Raw genomic sequence first — 22,927 nt, forward strand, 5'->3', positions numbered from 1 at the left:
GCGTGGAGAACATGTTGGACAGACAATCCCGCCTGCCTGTCAGGAGGTGAGAGGAGGGCAATGAGGACAGGATGGGACATCTCACGCTTGTGATGCGCTTCTGTCGCGCGGCGCTGCTTCGCTCACCGGCCCACGGGGGCCGCGGCAGCACACCGGAGACGCCTCTTGTTCTCGCCACGGAGGCAGAGACGCCGTTTGAACCTTCAGAGATGTTGGGGAGGGGGGGCTTTTAACGTCAGGGCAGGTTTTCATGTTTGTCAGGCTGCTGAGCTTTTGAGCCGGGAAGTGGCGCGTGATGGATGTGAGCCCCCCCCCCCCCCTTCCCGCAATGGTCCGATTACATCCAGCATGAATTTTTAAAGGAGAGACAGGAAGGTGAGGAGGTGAGGATCCTGGGAGAGGCAATTAGGAGGGACGGAGAAGACAGCCGGGAAGATCGCTTTAAACCCATGTTTGGAAATTTTAAAGCACACGCATGCAAATTTACCCCGGCTAATTTCAATGAAAGTCAAATTAACGGTTAATTCGCCGTGTAGCAATTACGCTTATTCACAGGTTTCCGTAGAGATGGGCGAGATCAACAACACCTCAGCACCAAAAGGCAGCTTAGCGTAGCCTCAACTCCCAACGGAGGGCGGAAACAGCGCTTTCCCACACGCCACAACGAGATCTTATCCTCCCCGTCTGCCTCACTGCGGGCAGGAATCCCGCTTTCCACAACACAGACTTCCTGCTTCTGCAGCCGCGTGCTGTGAAACATTCATTCCAACAACAGAAACTTGCATAACGCTAATTTGGGACGGGCCTCTCGCCGTAATCGGAGACCACTGAGACTCACACTTTGAAGCTGAAATGACTAAATTAATGAGTATCAACACGGTGATTGTATTCCTCCTCGCCCACCGAGGAGAAGGAAAGCTGCAGCCTCGCGCTGGGCTGCGGGAGGGGCTTCGGATTTATTACAGTATTTATGGGCAGAGATCTGCCGCCCGCCATCCCGCTCGCAGTGCGTGAGCCCTGAAATGTGGCACACTTGTTCGTGCCGGAGAAAAGGACGGAAAGTTAGCCGATATCAAGATTCCCCTCCATCCCTCCACCTCGCCGATGCTCTTTCACATCTATTTTCAGCACAACTGTCAATCAAACGGACTCTTTCATGACACCATCGGCCAGTAATAGCCTTGGAAACGTGTGTGTGTGTGTGTGTGTGTGTGTGTGTGTGTGTTTAGTAATGTTTGGGTTGCCTGGTGCTTTTGATCAACCGGTATTTTATTGTATACCTCCTGTATACTTTTTTATTCTTGGTTCTTTTCACTTTCATTTCCAAGCAGAACATCTTCGTCCATATGTTATTAATTAATCTGAGAATTACTCGTCTGATTGTCGCCGCCGGCAAATTGTTTCCCTATTAGCATTTTCTGAGTCATTTCAGTAATTAGCAAACATTTTACAAATGAGGATATGCTAAATTTGCTCTCCGAACTGAAAGTTGTGACCTTCGGTTTTGGTCACGTTTGAATAATCTGGAGGAAACTTTCGCCGCCGCCGTCCAGATACACAAAAGCGTGTGTGAGACACTGGCAGCGCACGGTGAAGATGCTGTTCTGTAGGTGAAAGATGGCAGGAAGTCAGCACGGAGGTGTGAGATGGTGAATAGGTGTGTTTCCTGCCACCTTTCGCCACGCGGAGGACGCCGCATCTATAATTGATCTGCCTCGGTGCCAGAAATACCCTGATGGGGGGTCGCCGCCCTCCGCCACATCCTCTGAGCCCGACCTTAATAATAGACACTGCCAATGGAGATGGAGGAGAGGAGGCGGAGTCTCGGGGGGAGGCGGGGTTTCAGGAGGAGGTGGGGTCTCGGGAGGAGGCGGGGTCTCGAGAGGAGGCGGGGTCTCAGGTGGAGGACCACACTATTAGCCAGTACTTTGCAAGGTGATAAAGAAATTCTTATTTTTAATAATTATTTCCCAGTTGAGTTTGAAGGTGAAGTTTAGGTTTTGATGTACAGTAGTTGGAGTCAGTTGCCCCACGAACAAAGCCGCGTTTGTTTGTGTTTGTTTTGCAGCCGCACGTGGTTTGACCTCGGGGTCAGCATCTGGTTGGAGCGCCCTGACCTCGTCAGGGTTCCTCATGCGTGTAACAGCATAATCAGACAGCCCGCAGCAGGAAGCTGCAGCTGCCTCCACTTTTCTTTTGTTTGTTGTTTTTCTCTTTGTTGTCTTGCGCCCGCTGACGCCCGTCTGCGAGCCGGTGGATGTTCTGACCGCAACAGGTTTGTCTGCTGCAGAACATGCAGCTGACGCTGGCGGGGGGGAACTGCGAGAGTGGTAAATTGTGGGGATGAAAACAACAGAAGAAGAAGCAGAACCGAGGCAGCACTCCTGAGGAAGAAGGTGTTCTTCACACTAAACGCTTCTCTCCTCTCGTTCTCCAGGAGACGGCCGAGTCCTGCGACGCAGAGCTCCTCTCCTCGCTCCTCGACGCCGGGCTCCTCGTCGGCTGCGTCTCCTCGGCCCTGTACCCCCCTCTCAGCTCCCACCTGCTGTCCCACCAGCAGGAGGGCGGCTGGGACGTGGAGAACGCCGCTGCCGAGCTGCTGGCGGCCGGCCACGGGCCCGAGGCCGGCTCCCTGCTGCTGGCCCACCGCGGGACCCACCCGGCGCAGTTCACCTTCAACTCGGCACTGGCTGTTCTGAAGAAGTGGCTGTGAGGGAGGGGTGGGGAGGCAAGGTGTGGGGGGGGGAGGGTTGGAGCGCGGCCACGCTACGGAGGAGAAGGGAAACGCTGAGTCGTATCAGGTTGGACTGAGATCTGAGGACTGCACCTCTGAGTCCTGCGGTCGGGTTTGAGGAGACATTTATCAGCCCTGAGGGCCAAAAAAGGCTCAGTTCAATATTCAACCACGTAGAAACACACACTCACACACACACACACACACACACACACACACACACACACACACTCTTCCTAGAAACGTCTCTGAGCTGCTCCTGTCCATCTCGGGGACCACTAGCACTGACATCCTCTCTGCCCCCCCCCCCCCCCCCCCCCCCCACCTAAAATGTCTAATTAATTTCTTCCACACACGCCCCCCCAGCTGCCCCCAGGCCGTAGCTTCTCCTGGGGGGGCGACTCTGTTGCTTGTGTTCCACCTTCTGACCTGAAATAAAAACAGCGTAACGGCACCGAAACGACTCCTGTTTTCCTCCCGTTTCCCACCATTGCTAATGTCTCTCTCTCTCCCTCTCTCTCTCTCTCAGCCATTTGTTTTCACGTTAATTAACATGGTTCTAATTGTTCCAAATGCTCCCTGACCCGCACAGCTAGCGGCAGCATCCTGGTTCGCCTGGAGCTGCCGTAACCTTTTCCTTCTCCAGAAATCATCTGGAAGTTATTTTTGACTGCAAGCTTGAAGGAGGTGGGAAAAAAATCCAATGGCCCTGATTTATTTTGTGTCAAATTGGCGCTAATGTGATCCCCCCCCCCCTCTCTTCTCTCTCCCTGATTGTGCTCATAACAAAGTTAATGATGCGGTGATGACTGCAGGTTCCCGGAGCCGCTAATTCTGCTTTAGTCTCCACCGTCGCTGCCACATATACGACATTTTCAACTTTTTAGAAACCTTAAAAGCCCTGTATATCCAGACGTTATAGATGAGACGGTTGAAGCTAACCCGAACGACCACAGACGGACGTGAACCCCATCGGTTGTCAACCAAATCAATGGGCTCCGTGTGATGACCGTGCAGCTGAAGGGGCTTCAGAGGACCAGACAAATGAGTGGTTTTATCTTTAGGAACAAAACAAAGGCGCCGTAACCAAAAAGAACGGCGTCTCTTTCAAAGCGTTCTCATCTACAAAGCGTCGTCGTCTCACCCAGATTGTTGATATTAACCGGTCTTGATGGAAACCCAAAGCTGCAGGGTCCATTTAAATCCCTGCAGTCAGGAATGAGGTTGGAATGTGCTTGATGCCATCAAACGGCCCCCTGAATCGTATTCAGGGTGGAAACAAACGCACAGAAAATGGATTCAAGAGCAAGCCCAGATATTGGAAAGCTACCTGATTACTAGCTGATGATAGATTACTTATTTCTACGGATCACTGCCCTGAAACGCCTCTGTTTACTGTGTTCTTGCCACCAGTCTGAACTGGGCAGCTGGGTTAAAGGATGCTAACCTGGTTCTGGATCACACACTGGTTTGGGTCTTGGAGAGAGATTCTTTTACCTCTCTCAACTGAAGATGTGTGTAGAAACAAATCAATCCTGCCTCTTTAGTTTTAGAAAGACTTCTGTCAAACCTTGGTCGGAGGTCTCTTCATCGTGACCCCCGAAATCTGGTTTGAACATGTTCCACACGCTCGATATTCCTGCTGAAGAGCTACAGACACGTCTGTTTGGACCTCTGCCTACACGTGCACCCCGCCCTCAATGCTGAATATATTTCGCCTTCATTTGGCGCTCATCCAGGCCCAGCAACCTTTCTGCACCAGCAGGAACATCTGCATGCACAGATGTGGTGTGAAAACAAGATTCTGTTAGCATCGTAGGCTAATGTTGCTAACACTGCTTTCACAACTGCCGAATTTCCGACACTCCGGGGGCAAACGTCTTCTTCCGATGGACCCCCACCCTTCCCAGGCTGGATAAACGCAGCATCACAGGCCGCCACCTGTCAGAATCCTTGATTTTATCTGTCTGACGAGGCTGCCTGTGCAGGCGGCATCATGGCAACCCAGGAGGAGAGAGTGAGTCCCCCCAGGGAGAAAGTTGAATGATCCAGGATCTTACAAACCGTCTCCTCTCAAGAGAGGTCAAAGGATCTCCTGAAACGGCGTTTAACTCGCGCCTACAAGTTCCGAGCAAGGCAGCGGTGTGAGCGCAGAGGACGGGAAGCTGCACGTTCCTTCCTGCTGCCTCTGCATCATCCAGCCTTCAATTAAACAAGACTGAATGTTCGCCGCTCCAAGGTCACCTCTTTATTTCTCTTTCTCTGACCTGCGGCCTTGGACTCTGGAGGAACTCCGTTCCACACACAGCTGTAAATAAAGAAGTGTGCAGAGAACATTCCACACTGCCTGGAAGGAGGAAAGAAAAGAGCAGAGGGAGATGATGAGGAGAGAGCATGGATGCGGGACAATGGCACAGGGACGCCGCTGCGACCTCGGCGAGAAGCACAGGAAGAACCACCGCAAAGAATTCCTGTTAGTAAAGATGAGGGGAGGATTCAGATTCAACAATTCAGGGGAAATCATGATTTATCTTCTTTCTTTAGGTGGAAATGAACTGCCGGCGGTCAATTTTATGCAACGCTTCCAGGAGCTATCGGCGACTTAGCCGGTTAATTTCCAATCCTTGAAAGTCATCAATATTCCTTCCATTTGCAACGGAGGCCATACATGAACGCATAAATATTCCAGTAATTGTTTTAAATCTCGACCTCGGCTTCTCCCAGAATTAATGGTGATCAGTTTGGTGCCGGGGTATTTGAGGCTAAAAATAGAGTTCAGAGCTCAGCTGCGCGTGTTTCATAAAAATGAAGCCATCTTGTCCAGATACGAAGCGACAGGGCTAACCGCAGCCTCGCAGGAACGTTCCGTCTTCGTTATGTTGTTTCCACGATCGGCGGTAGCCAAATTTGAGGACGCAATCTAATTTTCTTTGACCGCACAGGCTAATGTGCTGAAGCTAAATGGGCGAAGTAGGCCAGAGGAAATCAACAGATGATTGTGACATGTAGCTCGAAAGTTTTGTTAGTGTGGTTTTTACGCCGTTTTTCTCAAAACTAGCTGGATGATTTTTTTTGGCTTGAGTAGAGAGGAAAGTCTGGTTGTGGCCAGCAGATGTTCGTCTCATTTCCAGCGGCCGCTAACAGCAACAACTCAAACGTTGCGGAAATGTTGTCAATCACTTGGCTAATTTTGATCCCCCCACCAGCTAACTGCTGCTAAAGAGACAAAGTGGACAAATAAGTTTAATTATAAGCCTCTAAAAACCATTTCCCTGTGGGAAGGATCCATATGGAACGCGTCTGTGATAGCTCAAAGGCGCTGCGGCGCGCTCGCGTCGTGGTGTCACCACGTCCCTCTTGAGTTCTTTTGAATTCTTCAAGTTCTCAAACAACGTGAAACATTTTGCCAGCAGTTCAAGGTCCTTCTCTGAAGTTGAAACGTGGCAGAATGAGGCCGATCGCGGCACAACTGAGAGCCAAGAATGACATCTGATTTGAGGGCACTGACGAAATGGCTCGATTTGCATCGGAGATGCGCCTCTCTCACCCCCCCACTGGTGGACAGCCTGACTGAATAGTTAATAATAGATTAATATGTGCTTTTTGATTCTATGGATGATTCTCTGCACGTGCAGCAGCGTGTGAATAATAATGATGAAGGATGAGCTTCTCTGTGATCGGAGGAGAGAGTCGGGAATTCTCTTCTGACATTCCTGTCGCGCTGGAGAGAATTAAAGATGGAGGCGACAGACGTCACGGCCCTCCTGGAGACGGTTTCCAGCCGTAGCCTGTTGTTGGAGGACGCGTAGAAGTTTGGGCCACGCTTCGATCGGAGGGCAGCAAAGGTTTGGTGCAGCGCGTCGCCGGGCCGGCAAGCCCCGCCCCCTTTTAGCTGGCACAGATTGGCCAGCAAACATGTGAGTGCGGCATTTCTGGAGCGAGATGGGACCAGACGGGTGACGTCACCCTCAGACTGACACGCTTTCACATCACACGTGAAGTTTCCCTCCAGCTGTCACGAGAGGAGGTTCGGATCGGTTCTGCTCCATCCAACACGCTGACGGGCAAATCAAAGCTTCCCGGGAAAAGTCAAGCCAGTGGCGCAAGAGGCAATCAGTTACCATGGCGATTGGCTGGGGGGGGGGGCAGTGTTTTGTTCAGAGTGTCGCTAACGGGCTCTGAGGATGGCGATGAGGAGCTGCTTAGGGGGTAAACAGTTAAAACACAGGGAGGATCCAGAGGATCAGCTGTTACTCTTCTTCTTCTCTGTCCTCTGTTCTCCTCCCCAAGAGACATCTGCCTATTACCCCCCCCCACACACAGGAAACCCCTCCTCATCCCCAGCTCAGGCTCTCCGCACAGGTGTCCCACAGGCTCCCGTGATGGATGGGGCGGATAACCGTAACCATGGAAACCGCCTCCCTCATCCCCGGCTGAAAGGTTGATGTCTGGTCAGCGGATAAGCGGGTGACGAGGTAAAACCCCGGTGAAGAGTGATTCAGGCAGTGTGACACCCCCCCACCCCCCACCCCCACCCCTTAATGTGTCACGCCGTTAACGGATGTCAGCGAGTGATTGGTGGGGGTCACACGGGAGGGGGAACAAGAGAAGAAGAGCTTGTGTGACACGAGGACAGTGAGCACCACAGAAGAAGAGCAAAAAGGCCGATGAATGGAAACAAAGCCGCGGCTGCGTGGCCACATGGGAACGTTGCTGTGCACGTTTACGGCTGCGCCGCCGTTATTCCTGGACTCAGTCGTCCAGGTGAGTCGTCCGGACTCTGGGTCAGCGCGACCGCCGTCACCACGCAACCATTACTCACTAGACGGGACGCAAAGTGATGTCGACATGCACCTTTTTGAGGGTTTCTGCCTTGAGAGGCTCCATTAGCAGGTGACACATCCACATCCTGTTGTTGTTGTTGTTGTTGTTGTTGTTGGGTTAGCTGCACTACAGTCGCCCCCCTCCCTGCTGCTCAGCCCCTGCCGGACGTCCTTCGTGCTCCTCAGCCAGCAGATGGGAACGGTTCCCTGCACTCTTGGAAGATCTGAAACCCTGATGAGATCAGGAGTTCTTCCGTTGTGGCGAAGATGCTTCCGTGAGGGCCGTGGACGCTGCAGCATTCCGCAACAATCAGCAGCGGCGTCGCCGAGTTAGGACCCCCGACTGGAGCGCCACGGGAAGCTTTGCTCTCGCCAATCCGATTCAACGCTGCTGTGAAACCAGATCGACCGCGGCTTTTTTTTTCCAAAGGCAACTGAGGTGTCGATAAAGTTTCAGGTCTCATTGAGCTGGGCCAGATTAATTCAGCCCTCCAGTGATTAATGAAGTGGCGTCCAGCGCCTGCACTGGTTAATTCGCTCTCCTGACAGAATACATTTTTCACTGCCGGAGCCCCTTTTAACGCTCCAATAATCAATAACACCATCCGATCAGATTTTCTGACTTCATTCTGCAGCAACTCCATTAATCCTCTTTAGCTGTTTGATTGACAGCCGTCATTGTGTCGCTATAGTAACAACAAGCCATTTTAAAAACCGTTGAAGCTAAATATGCAAAAATCAAGTATGTTAAACAGGAAGGACTTTCATACGTGTGTGTGTGTGTGTGTGTGTGTGTGTGCGTTTACTTATGTCAAAATTTGGGACATTTTTCAGAATACACACCAGTTGATTCTGGTCACCTTTGCAATTGGGGACAAAAATCACTGTCCCGATTTAGTTTTCATTCTTTTTGTATTCTACAAGCTCCAACAAGCATTTCTGTCGAATTTTGGGCGAAGTCCCAAAAAATTACACATTTCCGTTTTTTGAGTGTAAGTGTGTGTACCCCCCCACCACCACCCCCAACAAATCTGTGTGTAACCCCCTACTGGAAGTGTATCGAACTACACCATGCACATGTCCCCAATTTCACTATGAACTTTCGGATAAAAGTGTATCTCCTCTGCTCTTTAAACTTATAAAACCTAATCCTATAGATTGGGAAGATTTGCACTTCAGAAGCTTTGCAAAGTGAAAAAAGGGAATTTTGAATCTTTTGGCCGACGTTGCACCCTCAGGAGGTTGAGTGGGCCCGGTGCTCTCAACATGGGCTCAGCACCTCCTGCTGATAAATATATCTATCAAAAATATATGTCTATTTGGAAAAAACATATATACATTTCAGCCCACTTGCATTTGGGAAAAAAATGGATAAAGGTAAGATTATCTGGGTTCAATGAAGGCCTTACAACCATCTTTTGACTGACCTTTGCCCTTAAAAAGGCCTGCTGGTGCCCAAACAGTGATTGACAAACTGCATTTTTTAGCTTCCCCGGTTGAAAGGGATTTGCAAAATACATTAAAAAAAATAAATAATTAATTTTCCATTTGATCAAAACTTCATGATCACATTTTGGCTGAGCCAAATAATAATAATTACATACACTGCTCAAAAAATTAGAGGAACACTTTTTAATCAGAGTATCGCAACTTATCAGTCAAACTTCTGGGATATTGATCTGGTCAGTTAAGTAGCAGAGGGGGTTGTTAATCCTTTTCTGCTGCTTTGTTGTTAATGAAATCAACAACATGTGCATTAGAGGGGCAACAATGAGAAGGACCCCAAAACATGAATGGCTTTCCAGGTTGAGGCCACTGATACTTTTTTTCCCTCCTCATCTCTTTTGGCTGATTTTTTAGTGACTGACTTTCTACTGCTGTAGTTATTCATTTGGCTTGGATCAACATCTGTGTTGATAGCATGGTGCGGTACCTGGACGCTACAGAGGTTGCACAAGTAGTCCAACTCCTCCAGGATGGCACATCAATACGTGCCATTGCAAGAAGGTTTGCTGTATCTCCCAGCACAGTCTCAAGAGCATGGAGGAGTTTCTAGGAGACAGGTAGTTACTCCAGGAGAGCTGGACAGGGCCGTAGAAGGTCCTTAAATCGGTATCTGCTCCTTTGTGCAAGGAGGAACAGGATGAGCGCTGCCAGAGCCCTACAAAATGACCTCCAGCAGGCCACTGGTGTGAATGTTTCTGACCAAACAATCAGAAACAGGCTCCATGAGGGTGGCCTGAGGGCCCGACGTCTTGTAGTGGGTCCTGTGCTCACTGCCCGGCACCGTAGAGCTTGGCATTTGCCATAGACCACCAGAATTGGCAACTACGCCACTGGTGCCCTGTGCTCTTCACCGATGAGAGCAGGTTGAACCTGAGCACATGAGACAGACGTGAAAGGGTCTGGAGATGCCATGGAGACCATTATGCTGCCTGCAACATCATTCAGCATGACCGGTTTGGTGGTGGGTCAGTGATGGCCTGGGGAGGCATATCCCTGGAAGGATGCACCCCTACTGCTATTAGGTATCGGGATGAAATCCGTGGACCCATTGTCAGAACCTACGCTGCTGCAGTGGGACCTGGGTTCCTCCTGGTCCACAACAATGCCCGACCTCATGTGGCTAGAGTCTGCAGGCAGTTCCTGGAGGATGAAGGAATTGATACGATTGACTGGCCCCCACGTTCACCTGACCTAAACCCAATAGAACACCTCTGGGACATTATGTTTAGGTCCATCTGGCGCTGCCAGGTTTATCCTCAGACTGTCCAGGAGCTCAGTGATGCCCTGGTCCAGATCTGGGAGGAGATCGCCCAGGACACCATTCGTCGTCTCATTAGGAGCATGCTCCGATGTTGTCAGTCATGCGTACAAGCACGTGGGGGCCACACAAACTACTGAGAATCATTTTGAGTTGCTACAATGACATTTTGGCAAAATGGACCAGTCTGCTGCATCATTTTTTCACTTTCATTTTTGGGGTGTCTTTGATTTCCCCCCTCTATAGGTTGGTCATTTTAATTTCTATCAAATTATGTGGCATCATTTTGTAACTAATACATCACCTACTTTTTATCAGGAAAGATATTCAAGATCATTTTCCCCCGTTTAGATTTGATAGATGATAAGATAAAAACTTTATTGATCCCACATCGGGGAAATTCACATGTTACAGAAGTAGCCCATGGTGTACAGTACTAAAAGAAAGAAAAAAAACTCTTATGTACACACATACACACACACACATATATATATATATATATATATATATATATATGTATGTATATGTATGTATATATATATGTGTGTATATATATATATATATATGTGTATATATGTATGTATGTATATATATATGTATGTATATATATATGTATGTATGTATATATATATATATGTATATATATATCACACACACACAGTATATATATATATATATATATATATATATATCACACACACAGTATATATATATATATCACACACACACACACACACAGTATTGCAATACAGTACCTGATATCGCAAGTTGGCACATTCCACTTTCTGTGCCAAGCCTTAATCAACCCCCCACCCCCACCCCCGCCGTAAGTTGGTTTGATCAAGTCCCGCGAAAGTGGAGGCACCGCTGGAGCAGTTGGGAGGAGTCAGCGCGACAAAGACAGGTAATTAAAGACCCTTTCATGCAAACTAAACACTTAAAAACCACATACTTTCGGGGTTTGTGGATAATGTGAGCACACAGAAAATCAGCGTTTACACCAACATCTTGAGCTAGTTCGTTATCGGTTGAGCTCGATTCGCGTGCAGCCTGGTCAGTCCAGGTACCCACTTCATACCCGCGGTTAGGCCGTGCCATTTTCCCTACGTCAGCACTTGGTTATGTTTGTTAAATTGATTATAGACCATCCGCACGTTTGGCGAAGATCGTCACATAAAATCGACCAGGTTAGACAACTAATTGCTATCGTTTTGTTAAAGTTGTTATGCAAATCTGAATCTTAATGTGTCGCGTACTCAACCGGAAGTGAGCGAAGCAAGGCCCTTTAAAGGCCCTTTTAATTACGTGGTCAGAGATATGCGTTGAGCATGCAAAACACAAAATAGTTAAATAAATTAGATGCTTTATCACACTTGGATTATGTCTAATGAGCACAGTAGAGGCATTTCATACATTTATTATGCATTTTATTTATGTATTTTAAGTTAATTTAATTTGTTACAGTATGAACTTTGACAACTGTACCCCGTTTATATAACTTTGGATATTACATCCATATCTAAATCCATTTCTTAGTCTGAGTTTGCATTTGGTCATACATAAAGTAAATAGAATTTTGTGAACAGTTTTTGGAATACCACTTTGGTGAGCTAAGGTTGTGCAAAAAAACTTATTTTGTGAACAGATTTAACAATGGCTGATGGTGGCTCCAATTTAAAGAATCCTTCCAGGAGGAAGCCGCGGCTGAATCCACAACATGATGCAGAAAAGCATATACAATGTAAAACTGACAAGGCAGGTCTTAGGGAGGTATTTGTCAGCTCTTCCAAAGGTGATGGAGATTCAGAATGGCCATGGCGCAAACAGGTATGATAACCTTTAACCCATTGTCTAGTTTATAATAGTGAAAAAATGCAGAAAGTTGCAATTAATGTTCCATAGACAAGTGATGTGCACATTATAATGCACCATTCTTCTAATATGTAGACCTTTGAAGTATGAGTTCATCTTTACACCTATTCCTAGATATTCAAAATTCTACCATACAAAACTGATTAAAATGGCAAAGGATTTGTGGCAGCTGTATTTTTCAGGTCTATTTCTGTGTGGAACTGCAGGTTCACTCTTGCCCTGTGACCACTCCATCATTGGATGAGGACGTGGACAGCAGCCATCAGTCGCTGCTTCCTTCTGTATGTGTAGAGCCTTCGCCCTACAATGGCAACACAGTAAGTAACTTTGCATCTAAATGCATGTAGTTGGTAACTATTGATCATATCTGATCATTTAGTCTTGTGTTTATGCTTTATGCTGAGGTCACCACCTGATCAGTGGACATATGAGAGCACACTGTAAATCCAGATGGCTTCTCTCATCTCTAGTTAGTGCTACCATGTCTCTGAGGGTGTCTCAGATAATATGGGTGTATTTGCTCAGAGCAACATCCTTATAATAGACCTCAACAGGTTGACAACTGCATCTAAACACGCAAGTGTCCCCACTTTGGTTCAACGAGAAAGTGTGTGTGTGTGTGTAAGTGTCCCCATTAGTAGGATAGCCGTAGGTGTTGGTGTCTAAGCAGCTTTATCTTGAGAAGAACATGTCAGCCATCATTAATATTGGTTTCACAAACATTGTATTTATCCCTTTCTACAACTGCAGGTTCACTCTTGCCCTGTGACCACTCCATCATTGGATGAGGACGTGGACAGCAGCCATCAGTCGCTGCTTCCTTCTGAATGTGTAGAGCCTTCGCCCTACAATGGCAACACAGTAAGTAACTTTGCATCTAAATGCATGTAGTTGGTAACTATTGATCATATCTGATCATTTAGTCTTGTGTTTATGCTTTATGCTGAGGTCACCACCTGATCAGTGGACATATGAGAGAACACTGTAAATCCAGATGGCTTCTCTCATCTCTAGTTAGTGTTACCATGTCTCTGAGGGTGTCTCGGATAATGTGGGTGTGTTTGCTCATAGCAACATCCTTATAATAGACCTCAACAGGTTGACAACTGCATCTAAACACGCAAGTGTCCCCACTTTGGTTCAACGAGAAAGTGTGTTTTAATTGTCCCTAGTTGTCGGATAGGTTTGTGTATTCGTGGGAGATGGGTCCAAATACAGGAGTGTCCCCACTTTGGCTCAGCTAGAAAGTGTGTTTTAAGTGTCCCTAGTTGTCGGATACGTTGGTGTATTGGTGGGGGATGGGTCCAAATACAGGAGTGTCCCCACTTTGGCTCAACTAGAAAGTGTGTGTGTGTAAGTGTCCCCATTAGTAGGATAGCCGTAGGTGTTGGTGTCTAAGCAGCTTTAACTTGAGAAGAACATGTCAGCCATCATTAATATTGGTTTCACAAACATTGTATTTATCCCTTTCTACAACTGCAGGTTCACTCTTGCCCTGTGACCACTCCATCATTGGATGAGGACGTGGACAGCAGCCATCAGTCGCTGCTTCCTTCTGAATGTGTAGAGCCTTCGCCCTACAATGGCAACACAGTAAGTAACTTTGCATCTAAATGCATGTAGTTGGTAACTATTGATCATATCTGATCATTTAGTCTTGTGTTTATGCTTTATGCTGAGGTCACCACCTGATCAGTGGACATATGAGAGAACACTGTAAATCCAGATGGCTTCTCTCATCTCTAGTTAGTGCTACCATGTCTCTGAGGGTGTCTCGGATAATGTGGGTGTGTTTGCTCATAGCAACATCCTTATAATAGACCTCAACAGGTTGACAACTGCATCTAAACACGCAAGTGTCCCCACTTTGGCTCAACGAGAAAGTGTGTTTTAATTGTCCCTAGTTGTCGGATAGGTTTGTGTATTCGTGGGAGATGGGTCCAAATACAGGAGTGTCCCCACTTTGGCTCAGCTAGAAAGTGTGTTTTAAGTGTCCCTAGTTGTCGGATACGTTGGTGTATTGGTGGGGGATGGGTCCAAATACAGGAGTGTCCCCACTTTGGCTCAACTAGAAAGTGTGTGTGTGTAAGTGTCCCCATTAGTAGGATAGCCGTAGGTGTTGGTGTCTAAGCAGCTTTATCTTGAGAAGAACATGTCAGCCATCATTAATATTGGTTTCACAAACATTGTATTTATCCCTTTCTACAACTGCAGGTTCACTCTTGCCCTGTGACCACTCCATCATTGGATGAGGACGTGGACAGCAGCCATCAGTCGCTGCTTCCTTCTGAATGTGTAGAGCCTTCGCCCTACAATGGCAACACAGTAAGTAACTTTGCATCTAAATGCATGTAGTTGGTAACTATTGATCATATCTGATCATTTAGTCTTGTGTTTATGCTTTATGCTGAGGTCACCACCTGATCAGTGGACATATGAGAGCACACTGTAAATCCAGATGGCTTCTCTCATCTCTAGTTAGTGCTACCATGTCTCTGAGGGTGTCTCAGATAATATGGGTGTATTTGCTCAGAGCAACATCCTTATAATAGACCTCAACAGGTTGACAACTGCATCTAAACACGCAAGTGTCCCCACTTTGGTTCAACGAGAAAGTGTGTGTGTGTGTGTAAGTGTCCCCATTAGTAGGATAGCCGTAGGTGTTGGTGTCTAAGCAGCTTTAACTTGAGAAGAACATGTCAGCCATCATTAATATTGGTTTCACAAACATTGTATTTATCCCTTTCTACAACTGCAGGTTCACTCTTGCCCCGTGACCACTCCATCCTTGGATGAGGACGTGGACAGCAGCCATCAGTCGCTGCTTCCTTCTGAATGTGTAGAGCCTTCGCCCTACAATGGCAACACAGTAAGTAACTTTGCATCTAAATGCATGTAGTTGGTAACTAGTGATCATATCTGATCATTTAGTCTTGTGTTTATGCTTTATGCTGAGGTCACCACCTGATCAGTGGACATATGAGAGAACACTGTAAATCCAGATGGCTTCTCTCATCTCTAGTTAGTGCTACCATGTCTCTGAGGGTGTCTCGGATAATGTGGGTGTGTTTGCTCATAGCAACATCCTTATAATAGACCTCAATGGGTTGACAACTGCATCTAAACACGCAAGTGTCCCCACTTTGGTTCAACGAGAAAGTGTGTTTTAAGTGTCCCTAGTTGTCGGATAGGTTTGTGTATTCGTGGGAGATGGGTCCAAATACAGGAGTGTGAGCATTTAAGATCATTTTAATTTTATGTGCATTTTTCTTTTGAATTACTTTAATTGTGGTATATGACTTATAACATTGTTTGTATGTTTTTCAATTACCAGGTTTCAGCTTCTACCATCTACTGCCAAATTCTCAAAAATGTGAATTTCATGGATTCGTGCAGTAACTCATGAGTTTAACCCAAAACTAAAATCTGGACAAAGTCAGGTGGTTTTCTTCATCTCTCACTATGTAGGGGAAAATTATTTATTGGCCCTATTTAATGAAGGGAATCAAGGAGTCAATCTGAATGTATTAATCAGTTCTGCAGTTTCAATTCAAATTGCAGTAAAAAAAAAATACTGCATTACAAATTCTCAATTGATTTGAATTGTTTAAACTCTAGTATTTTACTGCCTGAATCATGCTGATTTGTCTACATTGGCATTATTGTATGGCATCATGTACAATCAAATGTGGAAAATAATTGATTATTTTTATTATTTCTTTTAGTCCAAAGAAGATACTTCGGCTGAATCGATGGATGAGAGTAGTGATACTGACTACAGTGATGCTGATTACATCCGTGACTCTACTGGAACTGGCTCTGATGACAGTACATTTCTGTCCTCCGAAAACAAACTACGGACTTTACGATTGCTTCAATTAATGCCAGTTGATAATAGTTCAAAAAAAGAAAGCAGCTCAGCTCTCAGCCGAAACAAAGACTGTAGCACTGAAGAAGACAACACAGGAAGGAAGTATAGACCAACAGGGAAAAGGACAATCAGCCAAAAGAGAAAGAGGAACACATCACTCCGTCATAAGAAAGTCAATTCATCAATTAGCCCAGAGACAGCAGAACCTTCAATTCAAATAATGTGTACCTCAAATGATGAAGATCATCATGTGAATGGCAGGAGGAACTATTGCCTTTATTGCTCCAAGCCAACATCAAAAATCTCACAACATCTCAAAACTGTTCATCCCAATAAACCGGAGGTTGCAAAGGCACTTTATTATCCAGAGAGTTCCAAAGAAAGGAGAGTTCGACTTGCCATTCTTGCCAACAGAGGAAACTTTGCTCACAATACAGATGTAGTGAGAAAAGGAACAGGACATCTTGTTGTACGGTACCGAACAAAGAAGATCAGACATGCTAACGATTTTATTCACTGTGCACATTGCCAAGGTCTTTACTCAAAAAAGACATTATGGAAACATATCAAATGCTGTCACGAGAAGCCAAGAGAGGATGCACCTGAAGCTGGCCGAAAGAGAGTTCGATCTCTGTGTGCTCTGACCACACCTGTTAGTGTTGAGATTAGTGAAGGCTTCCAGAAAATTTTAACAAGAATGAACTATGATGAGGTGTCATATGTTGTTCATGAAGACAACTGCATCCTGCAACTGGGACAATATATGTTCAACAAACTGAAGAATAAAGGGAATAATGAGGACTACATAAGGCAAAAGATGCGAGAAGTTGGAAGACTGGTCCTCGAGGCTCAAAAGGTCACGCCACTCAAGAGATTGGAAGAATTTTTCATTCCTAAGAACTTCCCACATGTAATAGCTGCAGTGAAGAAGATGGCAGGATACAATCCTGAAACCAATGCTTATCAAACCCCATCTTTAGCACTCAAGCTTGGCTACAGTCTAAAAAAAATATCCTGTGTAGTTGAGAGTGATGCTATGATGATGGGTGATAATGTTATGGCAGAATATGCCAAAAGGTACAGATCAATACATGATAGCAGATGGGAAGAGTTCATCTCCAATGCAGCATTAAAGACCCTAAAAGAGGCAAAATGGAATATGCCACAGATGCTACCTTTTGCAGAAGATGTGAAGTTGTTAAACTTCCATATGGAAAAACAGCAAAATTTCGCAGAGAGAATGCTGAGAATCGCTCCCACTCCGAAAAACTATGCTGCCCTAGCTCAAGTAACGCTTGCTTTAGCCATTACATTCAACAGGAGAAGAGCAGGAGAGGTGTCAAGGATGTTGCTGACTGCCTTTAGGTCCCGTGACAAGTCAGTGTTGCATGATGATGTGGCTATCTGCTTGACTCCATTTGAGAAGAAAATGTGTGAGTACTTCACAAGAGTCGAAATCCGAGTGAAAGGGGGTAGGATGGTTCCTGTCCTCCTAAAACCATCCATGGTGATGGCTATGGAGTTGCTAGTTGAGATGCGAGAGCTGTGCCATGTACCCAGTGATAATGTGTTCATGTTTGGAAGACCAGAAGTATTGTCAGCCTATCGAGGGGGCGAGTGCCTTAAAAAATTTACTCAACTATGTGGTGCCCAACATCCTGAGGCACTGACTTCAACAAAGCTTCGAAAACATATTGCAACTATGTCACAGGTCCTGAACCTTGAGGAAAATGATTGTGATCAATTGGCTGACTTTTTAGGCCATGATATTCGCATCCACAGACAGTATTATCGGTTGCCTCAAGGAACGCTGCAGCTGGCCAGAATGAGCAAAGTGCTGCTGGCTATGGAGGGGGGGACTGTGTCAAAGTACAAAGGCATGACACTGGAGGATATCGAAATTGACCCCGAAGGTTTGTTCTTAATTTTTAATCCAGTTGCAATAAGATGTCAAAGGAAGCCTAAACAAATGGTTAAAATTAGCAGCTGTCTAAATACATTTACATTTTTGAAACAGTTTTAGGGATACTTAGTTTCTTATCTTTTTTTTTTTAACAAGTGCCCTACTCACTTCTGCCTGTAAATGTATGCATTCGTAAATTAATTTTATCTTGAATATTTTCTCATTGTCTTGTTTTTTTCCCCTAGAGACAGTGACACACTCCAATGAAGCACCTTCAAGTGACACCTCTGAAGAAGAGTGTACCAACACTGAAATGGAGAACATACTGCCTGTCACAGACACACCTGCATCTTTGGCGCAAGCACCTGCTGCTACTCAACCTAGACCAGGTTATAACTTCCAACGTCCAAAGAGAATGATGATTTTATCCTTTGCTCTTTGGGTATTGTACCCTTTCATTACGATCCGTAGAGGAAGACAAGGGTGTGAACAACCAGAAGATCCTCAGTCATTTCTCATAGACAGATGATCATGTGTCTGTCTGCTTAGATCTGTCTTGAATATTTGATGCTTTTCTCATTTCCTTTTCTTTTTTACACTATTACATAAATCTTCATTTGTTTCTTCACAGTACGAGTAGAGAGACACAGGCGTAAATGGACAACAGAAGAAGCTCAGGCAGTGGAGAAACACCTGATGAACTTCATCACAACATTCACAGCACCTGCCAAGCATGATTGCATGCTCTGTCTGCAAAATGAATTGGAGACTCTGAAAGATCGAACCTGGACGGATGTAAAACACTATGTGAGATACAGAATTACTGCCCTGAAGAGGCAAACAAGCATTTAAAAGCTTTCCTGTTTCTATCCTTGTTCATTCACCATGTTAATTTTCAATGAGGTAAGTTAAGAAACTTTCTGTTTAATACTTAATTTTAAGACTATATCTTACCTTGACAGTTTTAAGAGGTGTTATGTTTCTGTGATGTCAGCTGTGTTTCATAATCATTTGATTTCAGCTGTTTTGTAGTCATTCATTCGGAATTGGGGGAGGTACCAATATATACATTCATACCTACCATACATACGTTACATAAATGTTAACTTTCCTGAAGACTCCAGGAGCAGCAGGACATAATTCAGAGCTGGAGAGTCTGTAATTGTTTTGAAATCATTTTGCAAGTGTTGATTTTGTTATGAAAAGCCCAATGTTGGCATTACCTGTGTTCTGATCCACATGCAGGTCATGTGGATCCCCTTTTCTTTTTTGGAACACTTTACAATTACAACTATCGTTCTCTTTTGTGTTGCTTCAGTGAGCATTAAACTGATTTCAGGAAGCTCTGGCCCTGCGTTGACATGAATCTCTGTAGTGGTCATTTGCCATAAACAAACAAAAAGTCCAATTCAAACTTGACTATCATAATTAACTGACTTGAAAGAAATAAGACCCCAAAGATAACTTATATTAGGAAATGTGTATAATCAATGTCCCCAAAGGTTTGTCCCTGATTGTCCCCAAACTGCTGTTAAAAATCAGACTGCGGAAAAAAGGCTTTAAAAAATCAAATCAAACGATTTTCGTATTAAGGATTTTTTTCTGAATCCGAAAATGGTCGCACCTTCTCTCTAAACCATTCAGAAAGTTGGGTTCGGAAAGGTGGGGTGTTCGTTCATCCGCTCCCAATTGTCGTCTAAGTAGGTATGTGTGTGTGTGTGTGTGTGTGTGTGTGTGTCTAGTGCCACTGGAAACTTTCACCTCATTTTTAGTGTCCCTGAAGTATTTTTGCTTTCCATTTAAGCACTCTGGGCTCTACTCAAGGTTTCTTCCTGTTGAAAGGTAGAACAGAATTATGCTCTTGGTCTTTATCTGAATTTTTAAAGGTTTTACTTCTACAAGGGGACTTTGTATGATTGTCATTCAAGGAAATCTGCCACAAAGGGAGGTTTTGTGTGAAAAAGAGTAAAATAAATCCTATATTTTTACAGTCTAGCACGCAAGAGTTTGTTTTGAATTTGATATTAATCAAAATGTGACTCATTAGCGAGCAGCTGCAACGCAGAGTAAACTGGCTGATTAGAAAAGTGTAATAATGCAGATTAAAATTCTGTCTCAGTATTTCCCCTTTTCTTCTGCATTAGTCGTTATCCTCCATCATCTGTGCAGCGTTTCTCTTCCCAAAGGCCTTTTCCCTCGCCGCCGCTCATCCGGCAGCGTGCCTGGAATCTGGAGCGTGATTAATACCGCGGACAAACACGATTAAAAATAGGTTTACGGCTGATTATTGACATATGTGAATAATTGACCTGGGGCCTCACTCTTGTGTCGGACCATGACTGGTCCGTTCGTTCCGCTCACGAGCGTTTCTTTAGAAGCAGAGTTAAAATCCTCCTGATCGGCTCTCGAAGCGTCTTCAGAGGGTGAGAAAATGCTGATCAGCACATTAAAGTGCAGCAGCTACAGTGACAGCGTCAGGAAAAAAGGGGTCTGTAATTACAATAACACAAATTGCATCTTGTTGTGTATTTTGGTTGCCCGCGGTTACATCCGGTGCATACCTCCAGCTGCTGAAGCAGAAAATCGTTTTCTTTGGACGATGTAAACGTTCATAGCAACAATCCGGGCCTTATTTTGGATTTCTTTCAGAAGACGCGCGCATGCTGTCACATAAGACTCTTGTGATGGTGCTTCTCCCAACATAGCAGCTCACAGACCTGCCAAACCCTCAAGTGGCTCTTGGTTGCCTGGTTGCTGCTGCTGTAGCTGCTGCTGCTGTAGCTGCTGCTGCTGTAGCTGCTGCTGCTGCTGTAGCTGCTGCTGCTGTAGCTGCTGTAGCTGCTGCTGCTGCTGTAGCTGCTGCTGCTGTAGCTGCTGTAGCTGCTGCTGCTGCTGTAGCTGCTGCTGCTGCTGTAGCTGCTGCTGCTGTAGCTGCTGCTGCTGTTGTAGCTGCTGTAGCTGCTGCTGCTGCTGTAGCTGCTGCTGCTGTAGCTGCTGCTGTTGTAGCTGCTGCTGCTGTTGTAGCTGCTGCTGCAGTTGTAGCTGCTGCTGTTGTAGCTGCTTCTGTAGCTGCTGCTGTTGTAGCTACTGCTGTAGCTGCTGCTGTAGCAGCTGCTGCTGTAGCTGCTGCTGCTGTAGCTGCTGCTGTTGTAGCTGCTTCTGTAGCTGCTGCTGCTGCTGTAGCTGCTGCTGTTGTAGCTGCTTCTGTAGCTGCTGCTGCTGCTGTAGCTGCTGCTGCTGCTGCTGCTGTAGCTGCTGTAGCTGCTGCTGCTGCTGCTGTAGCTGCTGCTGCTGTAGCTGCTGTAGCTGCTGCTGCTGCTGTAGCTGCTGCTGCTGCTGTAGCTGCTGCTGTTGTAGCTGCTTCTGTAGCTGCTGCTGCTGTTGTAGCTGCTGCTGTTGTAGCTGCTTCTGTAGCTGCTGCTGTTGTAGCTACTGCTGTAGCTGCTGCTGTAGCTGCTGCTGCTGTAGCTGCTGCTGTTGTAGCTGCTTCTGTAGCTGCTGCTGCTGCTGTAGCTGCTGCTGCTGCTGTAGCTGCTGCTGTTGTAGCTACTGCTGTAGCTGCTGCTGCTGTTGTAGCTGCTTCTGTAGCTGCTGCTGCTGTTGTAGCTGCTGCTGTTGTAGCTACTGCTGTAGCTGCTGCTGTAGCTGCTGCTGCTGCATTTCCTGTTGAGAAAGTTCCCCGGAGTCCTCGGCGTCGAGCAGGCTTTAATCGATTGCTGCTGCCTTGCTGGTGCCACCGACATTTCTCACTTCTGAGCTTCCACCTGCGCCTGATTACTTATCATTATGTTGTCATTGCCTCCAACATCCTATTATATACAAATAGAGGTGATAGGTTGACGGTTCGGCAGGCGGGGGAAGACAAGGCCACCATTTAGTGGGCGTTTGCTCTCATAGCATCTGTCTAGATTTAATTACACTTTTAGCTTCTCTCCCCAGAAAGCCTGTGAAGTCGCCGTGTCAGGAGAGCAAAGAATAAATATAATGCATGCTAGCATGAGGGTGGTTCACAGGAGGGTGTTAGCGCTGTTGGAGCTTTAATGGACGTCAAGGCTGGAGGATTTCTGGAGCATCAGACAGGAACATGCTTGTGTTATTGCTCCTGGTTACTGTGGTTGTCAAGGATTCAACACATGGTTGATATTTTGAGCAGAAATGGCAGAATAACAACCAACATGGCTGAATAGGGGATAAATATAAATGAGTCTTAAAAGCCTACATGCATCCGGTGCACTTTGGCATGATATCAAGGCCCTCTTGTTGCTCTTTACCCCCCCTCTGTGCTATTTTTCTCCACCTCTTGTTTCATTAGACCTGATCTTTTGTTGAATTGCTCTACGGGGCCCTTTTTTCTTTTCCTATCAGTTGTTTTCCAGGTGGAGAGGCTGTGAAGGGTCTGATTTATGGCGGCGGAAGGAGCCACGCTGGACTCCAGGCTTCCAGTGGGCACATGCGAAATTCCAGGTTCCTGTTCCTCGTGGCTGCAGATGATCGGAGGACTCGCAGCCTCCCGACTCCCACCACGTTGCATTATTGATACAAGCACACTCTCAGTCCGCTGACCTGTGCTCCATCACACCTGCCCTCACCTTCTCTTCATTCCCAGCGTTGGCTCGCGGGGACGCGGAAACCAAGGGATACGGGGTTGCTACGGTAACCGCTCTTCTCCCAGGACCCATCACAGCGGCGCTCAACAAGCCTCGACTCGAACCTCCTAAATGGCGTCCATCAGTTTGTTTCCTATTTCGACAACTTCCTGTTTAGTAGCAGCTAATTGTCCTCAGGTCAGTTATGACACTTGTTTTTGTAATAACAGTGTTGTAACACAGTTATACCAGCACCTAATTCCATTTTTAGCCATGTGGTTAGTGAAGGAGGCATCAGGTCGGAGGACAGAGACCTGTTTGTGTCCGAGTTCCGCATATTTCAGCCATTTTAAACGGCTTTCCCCAAAGATCCC

The 22,927-nt window shown here is 46.2% G+C and overlaps 2 protein-coding genes and 1 long non-coding RNA gene across 4 annotated transcripts in view; all 3 read left to right on the forward strand.

The window, feature by feature from the left end:
* Positions 1 to 3,188, forward strand: part of nbas (NBAS subunit of NRZ tethering complex) — a 91,860-nt gene extending 88,672 nt beyond the window's left edge. The window contains exon 53 of the mRNA XM_029849397.1: positions 2,438 to 3,188. Coding sequence (XP_029705257.1) covers positions 2,438 to 2,713 — 276 coding nt within the window. The 3' untranslated portion in view covers positions 2,714 to 3,188. The remainder of the gene's footprint in view (positions 1 to 2,437) is intronic.
* A 7,973-nt stretch (positions 3,189 to 11,161) lies between these two features.
* Positions 11,162 to 12,470, forward strand: LOC115253090 (uncharacterized). 2 transcript variants are annotated; one of them, XR_003891397.1, is made up of 3 exons: positions 11,162 to 11,225; positions 11,967 to 12,148; positions 12,363 to 12,470. It is a non-coding gene; the product is annotated as an uncharacterized lncRNA (long non-coding RNA). The 2 variants fall into 2 exon arrangements; XR_003891396.1 differs by having other exon boundaries at positions 12,400 to 12,454.
* A 13-nt stretch (positions 12,471 to 12,483) lies between these two features.
* On the forward strand, positions 12,484 to 19,329 carry LOC115253091 (uncharacterized). The gene is made up of 4 exons (XM_029850031.1): positions 12,484 to 12,510; positions 15,919 to 17,977; positions 18,213 to 18,356; positions 18,599 to 19,329. The coding sequence occupies exons 2-4, from the start codon at positions 15,946 to 15,948 to the stop codon at positions 18,817 to 18,819; spliced, it is 2,397 nt and encodes a 798-aa protein (XP_029705891.1). The 5' UTR covers positions 12,484 to 12,510; positions 15,919 to 15,945; the 3' UTR covers positions 18,820 to 19,329.
* Positions 19,330 to 22,927: the final 3,598 nt, after the last annotated feature.

This window comes from Takifugu rubripes, chromosome 16, assembly GCF_901000725.2.
Source record: "Takifugu rubripes chromosome 16, fTakRub1.2, whole genome shotgun sequence".
Taxonomy (NCBI): Eukaryota; Metazoa; Chordata; class Actinopteri; order Tetraodontiformes; family Tetraodontidae; genus Takifugu; species Takifugu rubripes.